The sequence below is a fragment of the Portunus trituberculatus genome, chromosome 46 (assembly GCF_017591435.1).
Source record: "Portunus trituberculatus isolate SZX2019 chromosome 46, ASM1759143v1, whole genome shotgun sequence".
Lineage (NCBI taxonomy): Eukaryota > Metazoa > Arthropoda > Malacostraca > Decapoda > Portunidae > Portunus > Portunus trituberculatus.
In genome coordinates, this window is record NC_059300.1 from 26,685,235 (window position 1) to 26,708,195 (window position 22,961).

At 39.2% G+C, this 22,961-nt stretch overlaps 1 protein-coding gene and 1 long non-coding RNA gene across 2 annotated transcripts in view; one reads left to right on the plus strand and one right to left on the minus strand.

Moving 5' to 3' along the window:
• Positions 1-3,412, plus strand: part of LOC123520058 — a 7,559-nt gene extending 4,147 nt beyond the window's left edge. Inside the window, exon 3 of the long non-coding RNA XR_006679156.1 lies at positions 2,353-3,412. This is a non-coding gene — a long non-coding RNA (uncharacterized LOC123520058). The remainder of the gene's footprint in view (positions 1-2,352) is intronic.
• A 1,878-nt stretch (positions 3,413-5,290) lies between these two features.
• LOC123520057 (serine/threonine-protein kinase ATR-like) overlaps positions 5,291-22,961 on the minus strand; it is a 102,932-nt gene continuing 85,261 nt past the window's right edge. Inside the window, 3 exon segments of the mRNA XM_045281932.1 lie at positions 5,291-5,817; positions 6,438-6,572; positions 6,896-7,003. Coding sequence (XP_045137867.1) covers positions 5,644-5,817; positions 6,438-6,572; positions 6,896-7,003 — 417 coding nt within the window. The 3' untranslated portion in view covers positions 5,291-5,643.

Here is a 22,961-nt window from a genome sequence, read left to right on the forward strand (position 1 = left end):
GAGACAGCTGTAGAGCCATCTGGATGAAGTAAAGGAGGGAAAGACGAAGAAGTAAAGTTGTTAGAGATATTATTGGCTAGATGCCAGAAATCTCGAGAGGAGTTAGAATTGGAAAGACTTTGACATTTTCTATTGATGAAAGAGTTTTAGTAAGTTGGAGAATAGATTTGGCATGATTACGGGCAGAAATATATAGGGCATGAGTTTCAGCAGTTGGATGGCTACGGAACCGTTTGTGAGCCGCCTCTCTATCATTGACAGCACGAGAACAAGCAGAGTTAAACCAAGGCTTTTTAGCTTTAGGGTTAGAGAAAGTATGAGGAATGTATAGCTCCATGCCAGAGATAATCACCTCTGTTATGCGCTCGGCACAAAGAGAAGGATCTCTGACATGAAAACAATAATCATCCCAAGGAAATCAGAATAGTACTGCCTTAGTTCCTCCCACTTAGCAGAGTTAAAATGCCAGAAGCACCTCCGCTTAGGCGGGTCCTGAGGCTGCACTGGAGTGATAGAACAGGTAACGGAAATTAGATTGTGGTCGGAGGAGCCCAACGGAGAGGAAAGTTTAACAGAGTAAGCAGAAGGGTTGGAGGTTAGGAAAAGATCAAGAATGTTGGGCGTGTCTCCAAGGCGGTCAGGAATACGGGTAGGGAACTGCACTAGCTGCTCTAGGTCATGAAGGATAGCAAAGTTGAAGGTTTGTTCACCAGGTTGGTCAGTGAAAGAAGATGAAAGCCAAAGCTGGTGGTGAACATTGAAATCCCTAAAATGGAGATCTCAGCAAAGGAAAGTGAGATAAGATGTGCTCCACCTTGGAAGTCAAATAGTCAAAGAATTTTACATAGTCAGAGGAATTAGGTGAGAGGTATACAGCACAGATGAATTTAGTTAGAGAGTGACATTGAAGTCTTAGCCAGATGGTAGAAAATTCTGAAGATTCAAGATTGTGGGCACGAGAGCAAGTGGTGTCGTTACGCACGTATGCGCAACATCCAGCTTTGGATTGAAAATGAGGATAGAGCAAGTAGGAGGGAACAGAAAAGGGCTGCTGTCAGTAGTCACAGACAACTGTGTTTCGGTTAGGAAGAGAAGATGAGGTTTAGTAGAGGAGAGGTGGTGTTCCACAGATTGAAAATTAGAACGAAGGCCACGAATGTTGCAGAAATTGATAGTGAAAGTATTAGATGAAGTGTCAAGACACCCAAGGTCGACAGCAGAGGGGCAGTCCGACCTGGGGACATTTATGGTCCCCTCCCCAGAGGGGGACTCCGAGGCAGGGCGTGGTGAAGCCATTATTAAATTTTGATTTGAAGAGAGTGTAAAAGTGTAAGGTGTTGTAGTGTAGTGTAGGAAGTAGTAGAAGTTGTCTTTAGAGGGCAGGCTGCAGCTGCTCAATTGTATAAATGAGACCACAAAGGGAACCGGGAAGAGAGGACACGTGGAATCACTCAGTCTGCAGCACTGCCTACATCCCCGTAAGTACCTCTCCTGGAGTATTCCACCGGGCGGCAGGTGACTACTGCCTACTCCATCCATATATATACATATATATACATATATATATATATATATATATATATATATATATATATATATATATATATATATATATATATATATATATTAATTATTGTAACATCACTGGTGATTGGGCAGCGCTGGTGCCTAGATGTACGAATACAGTATAGGGAAGGAGGTGTGGCCTATCAAACGCACATGCTAGGTCATGCCAAAAGTAGTTTATAATATTCAGTAAACAGGTTATAACAATAATGGACTTTATTTTGGTCCAAGTGATATGCACATAGATAAGAATATGATCTTGAACTGACAAGTGAACCTGTAGTGCCATGTTATTTGTTCTACTTGAATTTGTGATAACACCTGAAAATTATATAAGGATCTAAAGAATACTTCTAGGTATTTGCTGCAATTGTTTGTTACTAGCCACACTGTAATAACAGCTGCACACACTATGTATATTACTACTGTGATATTGTTTCCATCTGGCTGCTCTGCAAATATGTCCTCACACATCAGAGTTTCTCCTCCTTCTTCTCACTTGTCTTTTTGTCCTCTACCACTAGGATGAGTTACCTTGTTCATCTTGCAAATCATCAAAGTCACTTATCTCCCTTACTTGTTATTTCTACCCTAATGCTGACTCAGTACATTTAAAGTGGCTTCACTATCATACCATCATTTAAACTTCAATCAGAACTTTGCTGCAATTAGTTGATTTATCTTTTTAAATTTTTGCCTTTCACCATTCATCAATAAGACAATGTATTTGTTTAACTTTTATATTCCTTTAGTAATGAATATTGAATATTTTCTTTCAATTTTCAGATCTGAAGATAGCAACTAGTGCTTTTCACATCCCCATCTTTTAATTTGTGCTGCGATGGGAGACTAAGAATGTGCAACTCACTCTGAAGCGAGGATAAAAAAGGAAAAAAGATGTAGATGTCAGATGTCTTCACAAGTCAATCACAGCAGAGCAGGAATAGACACTGCACTTGAACTGTTCAATTCAGTGGAACTCAGGAATATGTAAGCGTAAAGGGACTCCTGGAAGCTTGTTCATTGTGGTCCAGCAGAATATTGCACTTTGGATATCTTCTTCATGTATCAAAGAAAGTTTCATACACAAAGAATTTATATAAAACAGAAAATGTTACTGAACTGTATTTGTTATGAAGATAATCTGCAACAAGTGAATAAGCTTGAGGGATTTAGATCCTTACAATCTTTAAAAGAATAAAAAAATGTTGCAGTTTGGAATCCCTCTGTGACATTATTTTAAAAATCCACTGCATCCACTTGTAAGTACTAGTTAAGAAAATGAAGACCTGAAACTCACAACCTGAAACAGTAAACAAATTGCAACTATGGAGGAAGTATGTCTTGTGGCAAAAGTTTCAAGATAAATCACACAAAGAGAATGCCAGTTCATTGGCAAGGTATTGTGGCCTTTTACTAACCACATAATAGGTTACCTTCAGCTAAGGTAAAGTGCCTGAAGTTTATGAATTGCAAATATAGAATCAATTTTCTAGATTGTACTCTTTCCTGATAGTGATCTGTAAAGCTGAAACAGTGTCCTTTCATACTATATTGTGAACTGTAGGAATGTGTCATTTAACTATGTGATCACACACTGCAAAATGATGCCTCTTGAAGGTTGAAAGTAAAGAGAAGCCAAAGCATATCCATTAATATTGCAAACATGTGGGACTCACATGGTCATAAGATTAAAATTATTTATCTATCTATTCATTCATTAAAACAGAAATATTTGTCTAAGTGAGAGGAATATCTTGTTTTCATCTGTGATACAGCATGTGAATGTGCAGCGTACTACTGCCAACAGCCACTTTGTTGCATATTGCAAATCATATTGTATCTATTTGTTGTTTTACTATTGCTGGTGTTGGCACCCAGTTCTTTTTATAGCAAAGATGGTCCTGCTCATGACAACACTTTTGGTGGTTGGGGCAATATTGGTGATTGGTGGCCTATGCCTCTGCTACTTCTTCTCCATAAGGGCCATGTGGCGAGGTGGGGGTCGCCAGCCTGTGGCCCATCCTGAGATTACCTAAGGTGTGAGTAGCACAATTTTTTAGGAAATGAGGCTGATTTTTCCCCTGTAAGTGCAGTGGAAAATGCTATCATTGCCTCCTGACACTTCTAGATGGAAAGATAACCTTTTGTCATCTTGATGCACAACATTGACTGACACCTAATTACTTTGAAAGCTGCACTGTGAGTAAGAATGAGGGGAGGAATCCGACTTTACATGTTATCTAACTTTTTATCAAAACTTAAAAGTTTCTGACTAGTTGTAAAGAATACACAGCAACTGATGAATTTCACACCTTATAAGCACTGAACAATAGTAGAAAAATAAATATGTGAAAAAGAAATATCTTGAAGTGCTGGCTGTCATGCACTGTCCAAATGCAACCACTCATTCATTCAATCCACATGAGCCAAGCACGCTCTCTGTGGCACTGTTGTAACAGTATCATTGATTCAGTCATCACAATGTCTCCCTCTGAGCCTTAATGTCCACAGAATCATAGTACTAATGGCTACAAAAGATTCCTCTTTCTCTCAATCCTTGTACAAGAATAGGTGGCTGGTGACTCCCACTTCACATAAGGGCAAATATAATCTAAAATAGTACCTTATTGAAAATACTAGGAGAGAGTTAGAAATTACTCTCTCAAGTCATGAAAGTGGTTTCACCAAACAAAAAAAAAACAAGACACTAATAGACTGTGTTTCTCTCATGTACAATACCCACCACTGTGTTAGTTGGGAGCAGGACACAGACTTATGTAATGGCACAAGTCTATTCAAATGCCCTTAACGTTGGGTAGCCCGAGCAGAAGTGCGTATATGTCTAGTATCTGGTATACAGGAAGGAGTGTGGGGGCAGGAGAACCCACCAGTTAGCCTCCACCCAAGCTAGTGGGACAGTTTGCTTCTTTTTTTTGCTTCTTCCTGCCCCTCTCCCTCTGCACCCAGTTGCCTTCAATATGGGCAAGAGAAGAGACTTTAGGGGCCGCCGTGGTACAGTGGATCCGTGCGTGCTTTGGGATCTGAGGGGACTCCAAGCGCACAGGTTCGAATCCTGTCTACGGTCTGAGTGTAGGTTGGGCTTCCTCACTCGGGGCAACGGTTTCCTAGCGGGTGGGCTTTGAAATAGGAGATACCCTTAATTAGTATCCCCTTTAGCCCATAAATTCCCGTGAAAAGCCCACATGGTAAAAAAAAAAAAAAAAAAAAAAAAAAAAAGAGGAAATTTCATCCCAAATAAGCCTGTTTGAAGCAGAGAAACCTACAAAGGATATAGCAAGAATTGTTGGTGTGAGTGAAAGAAACGTGCAGCAACGGGCCCAACAATTTTGTGATGGTGAAGATATGGCAACACCACACCACCAAGGTCATCTTCACAAGGTTTGGAAAACCTCTCCTCCCCCCACACTTTTTCTATCTCCTCTTCTTAACATGCTAGACATACAATATGCACCTCAGGCAGGCCAATGTTGGGGGCATGAACAGATTAGCATTATTACATTACTGGGCAGCCTGCTCCAGACTAATACACCGTACTATACTAATGAGTGTGAGGCAATTACATTTTCATCAATTGGCCACGGCAGAATTGAGAAATTGATGAAGGAAAGTGACCTTTTTTTGCAGAACTGTCAAAACTAGCCTGGCTGGAGGGATACCTGTGACCAATGTCCTTGTCCTTAGTGAGTTAAAAGAACAATAATACAATTATGAACTTTATTTTGGTATATATTTTCTTGAGGTACTAAATAACCTTAATCTACCTGGAAGTGATCTCAAACACTGCAAACTTGGTACCAAAGAACCTGTTCCTTCTAAATTTTGAGAGGGTGTTCACACCTCACAAAATCTGCAGTAAATTGGAGAGCTTACTTATGATCCATTAAAGATAGCTGTGTCATTCCTAACAAATCAATTCTGTTTAGAAATTTTTTTTTCCATGCACAAGGAAGTTTTAAAGGAATGATTAATTCTATCATAAAAAAAAATCTGGTGTAAAAAATTATCCAATATAAAAATAACTATTCACTGAAATTTTGAAGAGAAATCTGAATGCTACATGTATGCTGCCCATCCGATGTACATCTGGCAGAGGTTGTCAAGGCTGGTAGCTTCTTCAATGAGTGAGTTTACTTGCCCCTCCACAGACAATGGCTGGTTAAGACCTCGAGCTTTAGAGCGGATCTGCCCACTAAGGCGATGCTCAATGTTGGTAACATGCATCTGTGCCTGCAAAGGAGGAATATGACATTTAATTTGATGATGGCCACAAATACAGGTGACATCTATTCTGGCTTGATAGTGCTTTAGACACACTGATACTACAAAGTAATACAATGTTTATTTTTTTCAATAATTTGTTGGTACAGTGACCAATGTAAACGTGATTTATGATAACAAAGTTACTTGTTCTGCACATTTTTCAAGGCAAGGTTGAGTAATTTTCATACTTTCTAGGCCAGTGGGAAGCATAGCTGTCAGTCTAACAGAGAGATCTTGCTGAGATTCTTTCTCTGAACAAACTGTGATATTATCTTCATTCATAATCATCCCTAATTCAAATATCATGATCATCTGTAGGAACCACTTCATATTAATCACTGTGCACACTGAGCTGCCAGGAGGAATGATAAACAACATGCTCCACGTATTAAAATTATACTAATGAATTACTTTTTGAAATTGAGGAATTCCTTGAAATTAATAGAAGTTTTTAAGGGATCATGAAAAAAATATTATTGTATGATGTTTATCATGAGAGAGAGAGAGAGAGAGAGAGAGAGAGAGAGAGAGAGAGAGAGAGAGAGAGAGAGAGAGAGAGAGAGAGAGAGAGAGAGAGAGAACAGCACCTTTTCGTTGTTGATTTCGCCAGTCATTCTGGCACTTTTATTCCCTCTTGACCATTCCACAAGTGGATCATGGATGAAGGGATGCAGTACAGACATCAAAGCTTCTCTCTCTTCTCGCATGACTCTCATTGTTACCTGCAAATCATTATGCTTATATTATAAATAATGAATGTTATTTAGGTTTTCTTTTTTAATCTACCTTAAAGTCAAAATGTGAAATGATAAAAACGGCAATAAAACATTTATAGCCCATCCGTGTTGAATCTTTACTCTTATTCTCTAGTAAGAAGGACCACATGGATATCCTAAATGGAAGAGAAAGAACAGTTATATGAAAACTTTGTTTTTTTTTTGCTAATAGGAAATTTTTAAAGTTATGAAAATTAAGGAACTTTCCTTCACACATACAATAAATGGAAGGAAATGTGATAAATCCTCATATCGTTCTTAAATTTTACCTCGCATGACTTTCTATAGATGCCCTCGTAGCCTGTGGGGCCCATTGCTGCAACCATGTTGTGTGTCAGCCTGAATGGGACTCTCTCTGGGAAGTCAAAGGTTTCCCCCTGAAAAAAAAAAATAAATAAATAAAAATAAATAAATAAATAAATAAATAAATAAAAAAATAAATAGAAAAGAGCAAGAAAACTTTTATGATATAAGTTCAACTAGAAATAACTTGAATTGATTTCAAGGAATAGAGGATTCATGCATAAATTTCTCAATTTATCAAAATATTTCAGAGACAAATATTCTATACTTCCCTGCCAATCATGTACTGCCTAAGCAAAGTGCCCACACTACTGGTACAACCAACAAGGGCTATTATTGGCTGTTTATTATTATTATTATTATTAATATTGTTATTATTATTGTTATTATTATTATTATTACCGTTATTATTATTACTATTATTATTATAATTGTTGTTAGTACTTAATTTACAGCCCATTTACCAATTCTCATTTCTTTTTTTTTTTTACTCCTCTGTTCTTTTCTTTTCCTTGTTTTTTACAACTATTTTTTTTTTTTCAAAGTACAATTGAGGTGTGTGTGTGTGTGTGTGTGTGTGTGTGTGTGTATTTACCTATTTGTGTATTACAGGGCCCGAGCTAAGCTCTCTGTGACCTGTCTCCTTGTCCATTCCTGTCATATCTCTCTTTCATCTGATTGACACACACCGCGTCAACGACATCACTGCTCAGTTTATTCCACTTATCAATGCTACGATGCGGGAAACTGTATTTTCTCACGTCATTTAGACAGATGTCCTTTATTAGCTTTTTTCCATGTCCTCGGAGATGATTACTTGTGGTCACCTTTATCAACTCTCTGTCCAGTATGTCAATCTTGTTCACCAATTTATACATAGTTATCATGTCTCCTCTTGTTCTTCTCTCTTCTAATGTGGTCAGCCCCAGCTTCCTCAGTCTTTCCTCATAGTCTAACTCCCTGAGTCCTGGTACCATCCTTGTTGCCAGCCTCTGTACCCTTTCCACCATCTTCACATTTTTCTTCATATGCGGTGACCAGACACATGCTGCATATTCTAACTGGGGTCTTATTAAGGTACATAATATCTTCTTCATCATTGCAAGGCCAATATTTTGAAGCATGTTATATGTTTTCAAAAAAATCTTGTTAATGTGTTTTTCCGGTGACAAAGTGTTTTGCACGGTTACTCCTAGGTCTTTCTCCTCATTGGTCTCTTTAATTTTCTCATCACCCAGCCTGTACTCCCTGTTTGGTCTGTATCTACTTCTTCCCATTTTCATAACATGGGTCTTGTCTATATTAAATTCCATCTGCCACTCCTTACTCCACTCATATATTTTATCAAGATCTTCCTGTAACTTGTTACAATCTTCCACATTCTTTACTCTCCTCATAATTTTAGTATTGTCTGCAAACATGTTCATGTAACTGTCAATTCCTACTGGCATATCATTAACATAAATCAAAAACATGATGGGACCCAGCACTGACCCTTGTGGAACTCCACTGGTTACCTTCTTCCACTCGGACTTCCTTCCTCTCACCACTGTTCTCATTTCTCTTCCCATTAAGTAATTTTCCATCCATTTTGCTAGTTTATCATTTACTCCTCCAATCATCTTTAGTTTCCACATCAGTCTATTGTGTGGTACTTTATCAAAGGCCTTTCTCAAGTCCAGGTAGATAGCATCCACCCATCCCTCTCTATGTTGTAGTATGTCAGTCACTCTTGAATAAAAACATAATAAATTGGATACGCACGATCTTCCTTTTCTGAAACCAAACTGCCTTTCACTCAGAATGTTTTCACTTTCTAGATACTCACTCCACTTAGCTTTAATTACTTCTTCACATACCTTGCACAATATACTAGTCAACGATACTGGTCTATAATTTAGCGGTTCCATTCTACTACCATTCTTATATATAGGCACAATGTCAGCTTTTTTCCACTCTTTCGGGACTAATCCTGTTCGTATGGAGGTTTCCACAATATCAAATACGGGGTTCAACAATTGATCCTTACATTCATTTAGCAACCTCCCAGATATGCCATCAGGCCCCATTGATTTATTAATATCCAGATTGCTTATAATTTTCCTTACATCTTCCTTAGTAACCATTTGCTTTATTTCCATAGGCCTTCCTCCCATAAAATGCTCCTCCTTTGTAAACACTTTGCAAAAGTTGTCGTTCAAAATTTCAGCTATATCTCCAGCATCTTCATATACTTCTTCCCCGTTTTTTACCTTTTCTATTGCCTCCCTTTTATTTAGTTTTCCATTTATGAATTTGTAAAACATTTTTGGGTCACTATCACAGTTTTCCACCACTCTCTGTTCATATTCCTTCTGTGCTGTTCTCCTTACTTCAACATATCTATTCCTTGCTGTTTTGTAGACTTCTCTTGATAATACATCACTGTTTTTCTTAAGTTTCTTCCATGCCTTTTCTTTGTTCTTTTTTGCTTCTTCACAATTTCTATTAAACCACTGTTTATTATTTAACTCGAAACTCCGACAGGCCTTAAATACGGCTGCATAGCACACTTCCGACAGTCCTTAAATGGGGCAGCTACTTTGAGCGCTACTAAAAACCGCGCTAGCATTGGTAGCGCTGCTATATTTGGTCATGACGTAGTCCTATGGTAGTACTGTCGGCTCCCAGGAAGCACACCGCTCTAGCCAGCTAGTCTCCCGCAAATTTCTGTGAGGTGCGTGAGCGTCGTGTTGCGGTGATAATTATTTACGTATTTATGTATTTATTTATTTACGGAACTATTATTTACAACTATGGCTCCTGGTGCTAAGAGGAAGCTAAAGTTTAGTGATAAAAGTGATAGACAAGGCGGGACAAGACGCAAAGTGCACAGGTTGGAGGTAGATCCCGACCCCGCTATTGTGACAACATCGTCACCCACGCCTGATAAAAACATACGTAACTATAATCAGTCAATATGAGTGAAAACACGAAAAAACATGTGAAAACACATAAAAACATGAGCAGTGCCTTACATTATGTAAGAATACACATAAAAGCACCTCTCCCGAGCCAGCCTCGCTTCCCCACATCATACCGCCTTCATCAACATCACGCTGGACCCGTGCCAGAGAGTTGCCGCTACCACAATCTTCTCCAACTATCGGTTATTATTCTGAGACAACCATAGTGAGTAGAGCAATAAAAACTTGTAGGATGATGCATTGTCATGTCTACTAAAAGCAGATTTTTTTCCAGAGTAATTTATAAGAGTTGATTTTTTTATGATAATTGCGGTAATGAAAGGGTGCGAATTTTGCGGCCATCGGTCCTAGCGGGTTAAAGTCCTCTTTCTGTGATATGGCACAAACTTTTTCACAGCAGAGTTATACAAATCCATAAATTTATTGTATTTCAATTGCATATCCTTTTCCTGGTATACCATGGACCAGTCAATTAATTAAAGAACTCCCTTATATGGTTATAATTTAATTTTTCCTCCCTGTGTTCCACAATCTTATTCGTGCTTAATTCCGTATCCAGCTCAAAGCTTAGGACATCATGATCGCTTTTCCCCAAGGGACATTCATGTTCAATTTCTTCTTTTAGAGAGATGCCCCTGGTAAATACCAAATCCAACCTTGCTGCAACATCTTATCCCCTGCACCTTGTTGGTGATCTCACCCACTGTGTCATCAAGTTATTTTTTGCTACCTTTAACAATTCTTCTGCCCACTCACCACCGTTCACCACTTCGTAGCCTTCCCACACTATTTCTTTGCAATTAAAGTCTCCAAATATCATCACTCCATCCTTTCTGATGAGTTCTTGCTTCATTCTGTCTAGAGTATTTCTCATCACCATTTGGTACTGTTCATATTCCCAAGCACTGGTTCTGGGTGGTATGTATACTGTTATAATATTAATGTCCCTCTTGCCATCTGTTATAAGTATACTTATCACTTCCTCATTTCTCTTACTATAGTTCACCTCCTTCACTATCAGATCTTCCTTAGTAAGAACCATTATACCACAACCTCCTTTATTTTTTCTATCATTTCTCCATACTTTGTAGTATTTTATAACAAACCAGTCTAGCTTTATTTCGGGCCTTAGCTTTGTTTCCACTACACACATTATGTCCGGTTCGTTATTTCTTAGGTAATCCATACATTCTAGCCTCTTAGACAGAAATCCATCAATGTTCGTGTAAGTCACTTTTATTCCATTCCTAGTCTCATTCTTCCATGTAATGTCTATTCTGTCTGTTTTATCCACCACTTCTTTAGCCTCCCATTTCTCATCCTCCAAAAAAACTTGGTCTTTTCCTCCTCTGTTCTTTCGTCATTCCTCTCCTTCACTTCAGTTACAAGCTCCCTCATTTTCATTCGCTCATCCTGTGACGTATTTTTTCTTATGTAAATTGTTTTGGTTTCCTCAGAGTCCTTAAGTTTCCAAGCCCTCCTCAACAAGGCCTCCGCTGCCACCTGAGACTTTAATTTCAATTTTAATGGTCTATTCTTGCCTTCCTCAAAAGCTCCCAATCTCACACTTTCTTCTACCTCATCATATAGATCCTCTTCTTCCACAGAGATCTTGTTCAGTAAAGACTTAATCCTGTCATTTTCCTTATCCCTCCTGTCCTGCCAGTTCCTGTTAGTTTCTTCCCTCAATCCTATTATGATCACACGTTTTTTCTTTTCAGCAATATCTCTCACCACATACTCATTTTCCTTTAGTGCCTTTACCATTTCCCTCTATTTTCCTCTTCCTGCTTTTTTACTATCTCCCTAAACAACCTTTGTAGCTCCTGATGCTCATGGTTCACTTCTTTCATCCTGGTATCAATTAGATTAAGGCATTCCTCGTTCCTCAAGTTCCCTTCGGATATTTTCATCTCCATTTCCATGAGTTTAGCCTTCATCTCTTCACATTGTTTCCTTAGTTGTTGGTTTTCTTTCTCCATCTCTGCTTTTTCCTTCAATAGCTCTTTATTTGCTAACGTTAACAAATAGATCTCTTTTTTGAACAAATCATTCTCGGCTAGAACTCTATCCAGTTTTTCTTCTATGGACAAAATGTTTAGGAACTTACTTTCCAGTGCCTGGATTCTTGCATCCATATCTAATTTCTCCAGTCCTTTTGGCGTAGTTATAAAACCTTCAAAGTCTCTGGCTTGTCTAGACGCCATGTTTGTTATCGTCAGCTGATTACAGCCAAAACAATCACCGCCCACACTCTCCTCTCAGGGACCACTCTCCATATCCCTCACTTTCAACACTAAGCGACAGTAGGACATTAACAGGACACTAACTTAGAGTTACCCGGGCCCTGTAACACCATAGGTATTTTCCTTCTTCCCGTCCGCAGCCGGAGACGAGCCGTCCTCTCTCAGCGACGGCGACGGTGTGTGTGTGTAATTCACTGTTTGAATTCACTGTTTGATCTGCTGCAGTCTCTGACGAGACAGCCAGACGTTACCCTACAGAACGAGCTCAGAGCTCATTATTAATGTGTGTGTGTGTGTGTGTGTGTGTGTGTGTGTGTGTGTGTGTGTGTGTGTGTGTGTGTGTGTGTGTGTGTGTGTGTGTGTGTGTGTGTGTGTATTTACCTAGTTGTATATTACAGGGTTCAAGCAGAGCTCATAGTGACCTGTTTTCATATCTACTTTTATCCAACTTTTCCTTAAATGTATGCAAATTTTCTACTAATACAATATTTTCACGGAAGCTGTTCCAGATATCCACTGTTCTATGTGGAAAGCTAAACTTATTAATGTTCCTTTTCATGGTCTTCTTAGTGTCCTCTCGTCCATCTGGCTCCATCTTTGGTCACTGATATCAGGTCTTGTGTGTCTCTTTTCCATATGATTTACTATCTTATACGTTGTTATTAGTTCTCCTTTTTCCCATCTACCTTATAAAGTTAGTAGTCCCATTTCCTTCAGTCTTTCTACATAGGTAAGATCCTTCATCTCTGGCACCATCTTTGTAACTGTCCTCTTAATTCTTTATAATTTCTTAACTGAACCCGAGTAAATCCCATAGTATGGTTATTAGTAGATCAAGGACACCTTTCCCAGTTCACCCTGATATTGTTGTCAACGAAGTACCTATTCCTAATTGTTCGTCTCTGAAGTTACTCGGAGTCACCCTTGATCCCAAACTTACTTTTGAGTTGCACTTGCATTCACTTGCATCATCAGTCTCATGTAAAGTTGGTTTGTTACGCAAATGTAGGCGGATATATTCCTCTGATGATATTGTAAGAAATTGCTTTTACTCTTTCATACTGCCTCATTTTGAATATTGTCACTCTGTGTGGATCTCTGCAGCAGAGTCTCACTTAAAGCTTTTAGATAGAGCATTCAACCAGATTAAATTTCTTCTTCCTAATCTTGAGATTAATCTTGGCATCGTCGTTTGGTTGGATCATTGTCCTATTTCTTCAAAATCATGTCTAATTCCAACCACCGTTGCATTGTCATTTGCCTGCCCCTTCACTACCAGCACGTGCTACAAGACAATCCTTGATCATGAATGACCGTTCCTTGTCTGTGAATCGATGTAATACTTCACAATTTTCCCGGTGTTTTATCCCAGTATCTGCTAGACTCTGGAATACAATTCCCAACGAGATTGTTAATTCTAGTAACATTGAAGCATTTAAAAAACATGTGAATACCTTTCTTCTCTCTGAACTCACTACCTCTTAGATCTCGACCAATCTTCCTATTCTGTTGTTCATTCCTGTTACTTCCTTTCACTTATCGGTGAGGTGCCGCCCACTGGGCCTTTGGGTTTATGCAGTTATGCTTTCCAGTGGGTCGCCTTCATTGACCTCATAATAATAATAATAATAATAATTAATATCCTTTTGCATGTGTGGTGACCACACCACTGCTACATATTCAAGCCTGGGTCTTATCATAATGGTTATGATATTTTTATCATGCTCTTATCCATGTAATTAAATGCCACCTTGATATTTTGTTAGTGTCTTATATATTGAAGCAAATGACCCATTTATGTCTTTCTCGAGTGAGGGTGTCTTGTATAACCACTCCTAGGTCTTTCTCTTCCTTCCTCTTCATTATAATTTCTTCTGCCATTATGTTTTCCCTCGTAGGTCTTCTATTACTTTTACCCATTTCCATCACATGGCATTTCTTAGCATTAAATTCTGATTATCAATTAAGGCTCTACTCCTGGATTTTGTGACTTACAATTCCACAGAGTCCTCATTGCTCTATATCAATGCAGGTTCACACATGCCAATTTGGAACTGAAATTGCATGTTAGTAGAGTTTCCAACTGAATATTGGTGCCTAGCAACTGGAGAAACCGGTTGCAAAACAAGACCAACATGTTGGTCTTGTCCAGTCAATTTGCAATTTTATTTAAGTTGTGACATTACAGAGTAAGCTTTGAAAATGTGGTGTTGATATAGAGAAGAAGATATTAGAGTTGGTGAGGGAAAAAAGAACATATCTGGAACCCAAGAAATGGATTATACAATAAAAATAGCTTGTGCAAATTGTCATTCGATGAAATAGCTGCCACTCTACAAGAACTGTTTCCCTCAATGCAGGGTGTTGTTGGAAGTGAGAACTGAATACTTGTCAGGATTTAATTTGATCGCAATTGTACAAAGTCTTCTTAAAATTAGTGTGTGGTAGACACTCCTTTCTTTCCTTCTACTTAGCCAGGTACGTCTCTACTGGCATTTTCTTTTCTGTTGACTCTTCCAGTATGCCATAAGGTAAGCAACCACAGCTTCAGCATTGTCACTGGAGAAAGACATCTTGGCAGTTAGGTGCTTGTTTACATTCACTTCCTGCCAAGGTGCCAACTAGTCAATACTTTCAAGTCACTATGTGTGATGTTTTTCGACTAGAACAGCTCAGTTGATACTTCTAGCAACTTGCAATTTCAGTCATAAATTGGCACGTGTGAACCATCCTTTACTCTCAAGAGCTTTGCATGGTTTACAAAGAAATTTATGTAGCATCTCAAGCCCTCTTGTATATCATTAATAAATATTTGAACATTGTTGGTGCTAGCAATGAATCCTGTGGTACACCACTAGTTATTATGCTCCAAATTGATTGAGTGTCTCTTACCACAGTCCTCATTTCTCTTACCCATTTAAGTAGTCCTTCATCCAACTTAAGATATTTCTTTGTATTCCATCTATGTGTTCTTTTTTCCATAAGAGTCCTGGATATGGTACTCTAACAAAAACCCTTTTGATATCTAAATGCACGGTCGACTCTTTCATCTCTTCCTTGTACCTTATCTATTACTCTTGCATAGAAACTTAGTAAATTTGTTATACATGATCTTCCTTTCCTAAAACTGAATTGGCAGTTATTTATAATTTCATTTTCCTCCAGATATTCCACCCATTTTTCCTTGATCACAATTTTACAGCTCTTTCCTCTTTCCTGTCCCCCTCCTACTTTCTCTATCCTCATTTTCATTCCAAAGCTGGATGTTGTGTCTATGTGCACAACGACTTGACTTGATCTCATGCCCACACTCTTGAATCTTCCACGTTTTCAACCACCTCTCACTCTCTAACAAAATTTTTCTGTGCTGTATACCTCTACTCTAACTTCTCTGACAATAAGAAATTCTTTGACTATTTAACTTATAAAGTGGAGCACATTCTGTCTTTCTATCCTTTTGCAGAGATCTCCATCCTCAGAGATTTCAATGTTCACCACCAGCTTTGGCTTTCCTCTCCCTTCACTGACCATCCTGGTGAACTAGCCTTCAACTTTGCTATCCTCCATGACCTACAGCAACTGGTGAAACACCTTACTCATATTCCTGACTGTCTTGGAAACACATCCAACATTCTTGGCCTTTTCCTTACATCTAATCCTTCTGCTTATGCTGTTACCCTCTCTTCTCTGTTGGGCTACTCCCATCACAATCTTATTTCTGTATCTTGTCCTATTTCTCCAATCCCTCCTCAGGATCCACCAAAGCAGAGGTGCCTCTACCAATTAGGGAACCTGAGGAGGTATTATGCTGATTTTCCCTGGAATGATTACTGTTTCCGTGTCAGAGACCCATCTCTGTGTGCTGAATGCATAACAGAGGTGATAGTGCCTGGCATGGAGGTGTACATTCCTCATTCTTTTTCCCACCCTAAACCTCAACCTTGGTTTAACACAGCCTGTTCTTGTGCTATACATGTTATGAGAGGTTCCTCACAAAGGGAACTTGAGCTTTCCATCTCCTGAATCTCATGCACTTTGTATTTCTGCCGGAATCATGCCAAGTCTGTTTTTCTTCAACTTGCCAAACACTTCTTCATATACAGAATATGTCAAAATCGAGACTTCAGGCTTCTGGCCAAAAACATCTCCACTAACTTTACTTTTTTATCTTTCCCTTCTTTATTTCATCCTGATGGCACCACTGCCATCTCATCTGTTTCTAAGGATGAACTCTTTTCTCAAACCTTTGCATGGAAAACATTACCAAGAATTTTGATTGAAGGCATGAAATAGTCAGAGGAAGGAGAGGGAGAGACAATTCTACCTTGGATGATTCTGGGCTTGTCTCTCCCTCTCCTCCTTCGTCTGACTATTTCATGCCTTCAATTAAAATTCTTGGTAATGTTTTCCATGCCCTTGCTAGCCTAAACCCTTAGAAGGCTTATGGATCACATGGGGTCCCTCCTATCATTCTCAAAAGCTGTGTTTCCATACTTGCACCTTGCCTGGCCAAACTCACAGTTTTATTACATAGGGTGGAGTCAAAAGCTTTTTGTCTCATCAACTCCCCTCCTCTGACTTTTCAATCTCTTTCTTGCCACAGAAATGTTACATCCCTTGCTATTTCCTACTGCTATTTCCAGCTAACTACTCTTCTGATCTTGCTAATTACATGCCTCCCCTCCTCTGTGTGCTTGCTGTCTTTTGGCCAACACGATCTGACCTGCAAGGCAGCAAGCAACTAAGTGGACTATTTTTTTTATTTATTTATTTTTTTTTTTTTGCTGGATTCCCTCTTATAAAAAAAACACTAGTCAGTGACACTGTTCTATAATTTAGGGATTCAGTCTTTTTTCCTCCTTTGTACACGGACACTATATTCGCTCTTTTCCACTCCCTTGTTACTCTCACTTCCATCAAAGAGCTGTTATTCACATCACAAATTGGTTCCACCAGCTGTTCTCAACATTCTCTCAGTGTCCATCTTGACACTCCATCTGGCCCCATTGCATTTCTAACATCCACCTTCTCAAATAATTTGCTAATTTTCTGTTTTTGCACCATAATGTTCCTAAATGTTTCCAGCATCACTTTGTCTCTTGGTTCTATAAAATCTCCCTCCACATTAAATACCAATCTAAAACTCTCATTCATAAGTTCACTCACTTTTTCCATGTTTTCACATATTTTATTTCCCTTAATTAACTTGTTGATGGTCTCTCTGTTCGTTATCTTTCCATTCATATACTTGTAAGAAAGCTTGGGTTTTTCTTCAAATCTCTTTACTTCATCTCTTTCAAACTTTCTTTCTTCCTCCCTTCTTATTCTATCATATTCATATCATGTCTCTTTATACTGCTTCCTATCGTCTTTATTTTGTTGCTTGTTTAATTTCTTTCAAGCTACATCCTTACTCTTCTTAGCTTTTGCACATTGACCATCAAACCACATGTGTTTGCTCTCCCTTACTCTGTATATGGGAAATACCTCTTTAACCCATCACTGTGCTTTTCTGGGAATATTTCATACTTCTCTTGCACTGTTTTGCCCTCCATGATTTCTTTCCAATTAATACAACTAAAGTATTTACACATTAAGAGGTGTGTGTGTGTGTGTGTGTGTGTGTGTGTGTGTGTGTGTGTGTGTGTGTGTGTGTGTGTGTGTGTGTGTGTGTGTGTGTGTGTGTATTTACCTACTTGTAACATAAAGGAAAAGAGGTATGCTAGTGCTGTCCTGTCTCCATATCCATGAAAATCCAATATTTCTTTGAACTTTTTTATTGTCCTTGCTTCAATGACTCTCTTATCATTCCCCACTACACATCTTTGTGGAGAACTGAACTTCTGCAGTTGTCCTTTCTTAAAATCTTTCCATGTCCTCTTGTGTCACTCTTGTCCCAGATTAGTAAGTCTTCTCTATCCAATTTTTCCAGTCCATTCATTGCTCTGTACACTGCTTGTAGATCTCCTCTTTCCTTTCTCTGTTCAAAAGTTGTAAGACCTAGTATTCATAGCCTTTCTTCATATGACCGTTCACTCAAACTTGGGGGAAGCTTTGTTGCTCCCCTCTGTATTCTCCTTTTGTGTTTCTTTTTATTCGGTGACCATACTGTTCCTGCATATTCTAGTTTTGGGCGTATTAGAGTCATTATCAGTTTTTTAATCATATCATCATCTATGTAAGTGAATACCATCTTTATATTTCTAAAAAGTTCATGGGCATTTCCTGTATTTATGTGCTTTTTCTGTTGACAAGTTATCCACAATGGTTATTCCTAGATTTTTTTTTTCCAGACTTCTTTTTAATTTCTTCATTCCCCATTGAATAAACCCCCTTCGGCCTTCTTTTGCTCATTCCAAATTCTAATAAACTGCATTTTTTTTTTTTTTTTTTTTTATTAAATGGGTCTTGTAGCACCCATGTGAGAGACCATTCCACTATTTTATCCAAGTCCTGTAGCTTGTATTGGTTGCCATGTGGCGACCAATACGAGCAAAAATCTCGTTGATTTTCACTCCTGCTTGCTTTACTGTGATGATACGGGTCCTCTCTGTCTTGCTTATGGTGGTTCTGGCCATGTTTGTTCTTCAGAGTGTGACGGCCGAACTGCCCTACCTCGGTAGTTAAATCATTGTATACAGTGTTGTTATATAGGGGAATTTGTCATTGAAATATTTAATATAATTGACTGTGATTATTGGGTTTATATAATTATTTGCTTAATACAGCATGTGTAATATGCATTTATTTATACATATATGTTAATTTATGTGATGTGGAGAGTTTGTGACGTGGCAGGGATTGTGAGTACCTGCCTATCGACGTGGCGGGGTGACCCGAGTTAACCCTGATCTCGCTCCGGTCATGCAAGACACTCTTCCCGTGATGGCGCTGGGGCTAGGTTGTCTGTGTGTTGGAGGTGGTGTATTTTTGGTGGTCTTATGCTGGTGTAGTGATGGTGATAAGTGTGTATAGTGAATTGTTTTGTGGAGTGGGGATTTAATGGTTGCATTGTGAACCAGTGCCGTCTGAGCTACGGGAATAGTCGAGAGCTTGGTGGGGCGATAGGCAAGAGGCGTACATGGTGTAAGTGAGGTGTGAAACCCAAGGAGCTGTGGTGATATTGGTGTCAATGATGTGTTGGTGAATGGTAAGGAGATTAGTGAATAGGTTGGACCTGGGTTGCCGATAAGTGTTGACGGGAATGAGTGATTGTGGCATTGGTGTGTGGATACGAGAGCGTGAGTGAAGCGGTGCATGAGTGGAGTGACTTTGTGGTTCGTGTTGTGTATGTGACGGGTAACATAGTGACGGGATATGGTTCGTGTTTCCCATGCTTATGTAAATATATGTATATACTTAACTCCTGTGATTTAATATACTAGTCCTGGGAAGTTAGTATCTTACACTCCCCCAATCTTTCAAGGTGACGCCACTAGCAAGGTGGTGGCTGCCGGGTTAGTTGGCTTAGGTTATCTTGTTAATCAGACCTACTATTTGGGGAATCAGCCCCATTAGCAGGGTTACGGGATGGGGCACCCCTTAGAGTGACGTGGGAGAGTCTAGGGTCGTGACAAGGGAGTTTTTTGGGGCCCGTCCGGGATTGAATTGTGAAGATTGGTGTGACTGAAATTTGATCAGTATATTTTACCAGGTTATTGGCACAACCCAGTCTTATTTGTACTGCACTGCTTGATGTTTTTGTGAATGTTACAGATTATGCAGGTCATCGTATGTGCTGTACTGGAGTATTTCAATGTAAAAGGTATTGTGTCTACCTGTGTCACCGAGGCTGAACTGTTACTGTGTACTGTCTACCGCAAGGCTGAACTGTTACTGTGTGCTGTCTATCACTAGTTTGGAGATCAAGTAAGTGTTACAAAGATGGATAATGCACATCAGTTTATTTCCACCAGTGATGTACATTATTTGTACCAGTGTAGCAAGGAGGAACTTTATGAGATTGAAGAGAAGTACTAGCTTACCATCAAGGTCTCAGGCTAAGAGTGATATGCAGAGGAAGGTAATTAAGGCTTTGACAGAGATATGTATCTTGGGAAAAGAGGTGCCAAGTGTTGGGTTGCCAGAAATGGGAGAGGTGCAAGCTAGTGAAAAGGTTGCTTTAGAAAAAATTAGGCTTGAGTGCGAGCTAAAATGCTACAGCTAAAAGTGGAAGGTAATAAGGAAATAGAGCTCAAGAACCTAGAAATGAATGTTGGGTCAAGTCCTAAGAAAGAGAGAGACTATCGTGTGTCCATGCTCCCTGAGTTCACAAATGAGAAAGCTGAAGATTTTTTCACGCAGTTTGAGAAACTTGCTACGATAAAGGAGTGGAATAAAGAGGATTGGGCATGGTTGATACAGACTAAATTTGTGGGAAAAGCAAGGGAAGTATATGCTACTCTTACTCTAGCAGAGTCAACTGATTACGATGTAGTTAAACAGTCAGTGTTGAGGACTGTGGAACAGGATCCAGAAATATATATGAGAAAGTTCAGAAGTGTAAGGAAGGGTTATGATCAAACTTATGTAGAAGTGGCCAGGGAATGTATCATGAGGTTACAGCGATGGTTGAAGTCAGAGGAGGTAGAAACAGAGGAATTCAAACAGCTGATATTACTGTAACACTTCAAGAATCTGGCACCTCCTGAAGTGAAATACGAGATTTGTAAACGTAAGGTGAAGGATGTATTAGAAGCAGCCAGGTTGGCTGACACCATGTCTGTAGCTCGCAAATTATTTTCAGAAAACAGACCTCCCAAATCTGATAATGTAAAGCCACATGGATCTCACCATTATAACAATGTACAACAAACTAGGTCTAGTGCACCAAGGTCTATGTCAACTTATGATAATGTGTATAAACCATTACAGGGCCCACCACCAAGACCTTTCTACAGGACTTACAATCAGAGCAGACCCCTTCATCCCCAATTTCATCCAAATAGAGAGGGAATAAGGTATGGTAGCCAGCATATAAAATGTTTTGGATGTGGAGAACAGGGACATCCCAAGTACCAGTGCCCAAAGCTGTCTAAACCAGTGGGATTGTCGGTGTGTTGTTCTAAGGGAGAACGACCACACACAGTTGCCAAATCCAGTGCAGAGAGAATACCACATTGTTACGGTGAAGGTAAAGGTGGTTTTCAACCCTTTCTGACGGAAGGAAAAGTATATCTTAAAAATGGGGAGGAGAAAGAAATAATTATTCTTAGAGACACGAGTGCGAGTCAAAGCTTAATGTTGGAAGAGTTGCTAGATAGCCCCGGGGAATCATTCAGTGGGGAAGAAGTCATCGTAAAAGGTGTTGGAGGTGGTTATGTTGTGCCCTTACACTATGTACGTTTGAAAAGTGGTTATGTCAGTGGGGAAGTAAAAATTGGCATGAGTAGTGAGTTACCTGTACCTGGGGTACATACAGGCAACCCCCTTTTAACGAAGGTTCACACAACGAAATTTCACTATAATGAAGGTTTCATTTTACTACCATCTGCTCATTTAACGAACACCAAACTCGCTTTAATGAAGTTTTATCCAGGTAATTTTTTCCAAATTTAAAAGCCCCACCATATCATGTAAGCTGACAGGCTTTTGAATACACCAGGAGCTGCTGGTACTAAGGCCTGCTTCAGGAGAAATCCTGAGACACCTGTAGAATAAAGATCAAGATCAAGCCTCTTGTGGACAACACAGGCACTGCCGATACAAAGGCCTGACTCAGAAGAAATTCTGCATCACCTGGAGCATCAAGATCAAGATCAAGATCACGTGCACCACTCACTCCCCAGTCAAAATATAACAACGTCACCAGTAGCTCATCTTCTCTAGTTCAACTTACCACCAAAACGCCCTGCAACGTGGCTAACGTTCCTAAGAAGACTAGGAAGTGTCTTACTCTCGAAGTGAAGCTGGGTATTATTCACAGACATGAGAGAGGCCAGAAAACTAATAACATTGCTGGCCACCATCTTGACTCCATCTACTGTCTACTATTTTCAAGTCAGCAGACTCTATTAAGAAGGCTGGTGAGACCGTATCTTCCTTGAAAGCTAAAAGAACCACCTGAACTTGTGACTCTACAATGGATAAAATGGAAAGCCTTGTGGAAATGTGGTACATAAGTTTTGTATGCGGTACAATGATGCGCCCTTTGTTTACATTCCATAGGTTGCCGGTTAGTGTCTTTCCCATTTCACTCTCCCTCCCTTCATAAAGTTAAGATCATCTACATTATAAAGTTACGTACGTACATACATTAGTGTACATTATAATGACTTAAATTAAACTACCTAAATGTTTAACTTCATAATTTTCACTTTCATTAAACCTTTTACTGTACTATGATGCACTCTCGCTTTGCTTACTCTTAATGGAAGTTCAAATCAGGGGCTAAACTCGTTATAATCGGTTCACTTAACGAAGTTTCGCTTAACGAAGTGTTTTTTAGGAACGTAACCCCTTTGTTAAGCAGGGGTTGCCTGTATGTTGTTGGGAAATTACTTGGCTGGAGATAAGGTAGTGCCAGAAATTATTATGGTAGATAATCTCTTACATTGTAATCACCAGAGAGATGTACAATGCACTGAAAAGAAAGGGAGTAATGTGATTGTGAATGTTAACAATGTGTCATGTGTTACAGATGAGCAAGAAGCAGAACTATACCCTGCATGTGTTGTCACGAGAGCTATGTCTAAACGCTCTCAAGATGGTGATCAATGTGATAATGCCTTGTCTTTGAGGGAAATGTTTGATGGAAAACATGATGAGGTATGTCCAAATGAAAAGATAGAATTTGAGTGTAGATTTGATGGTGAATTTCC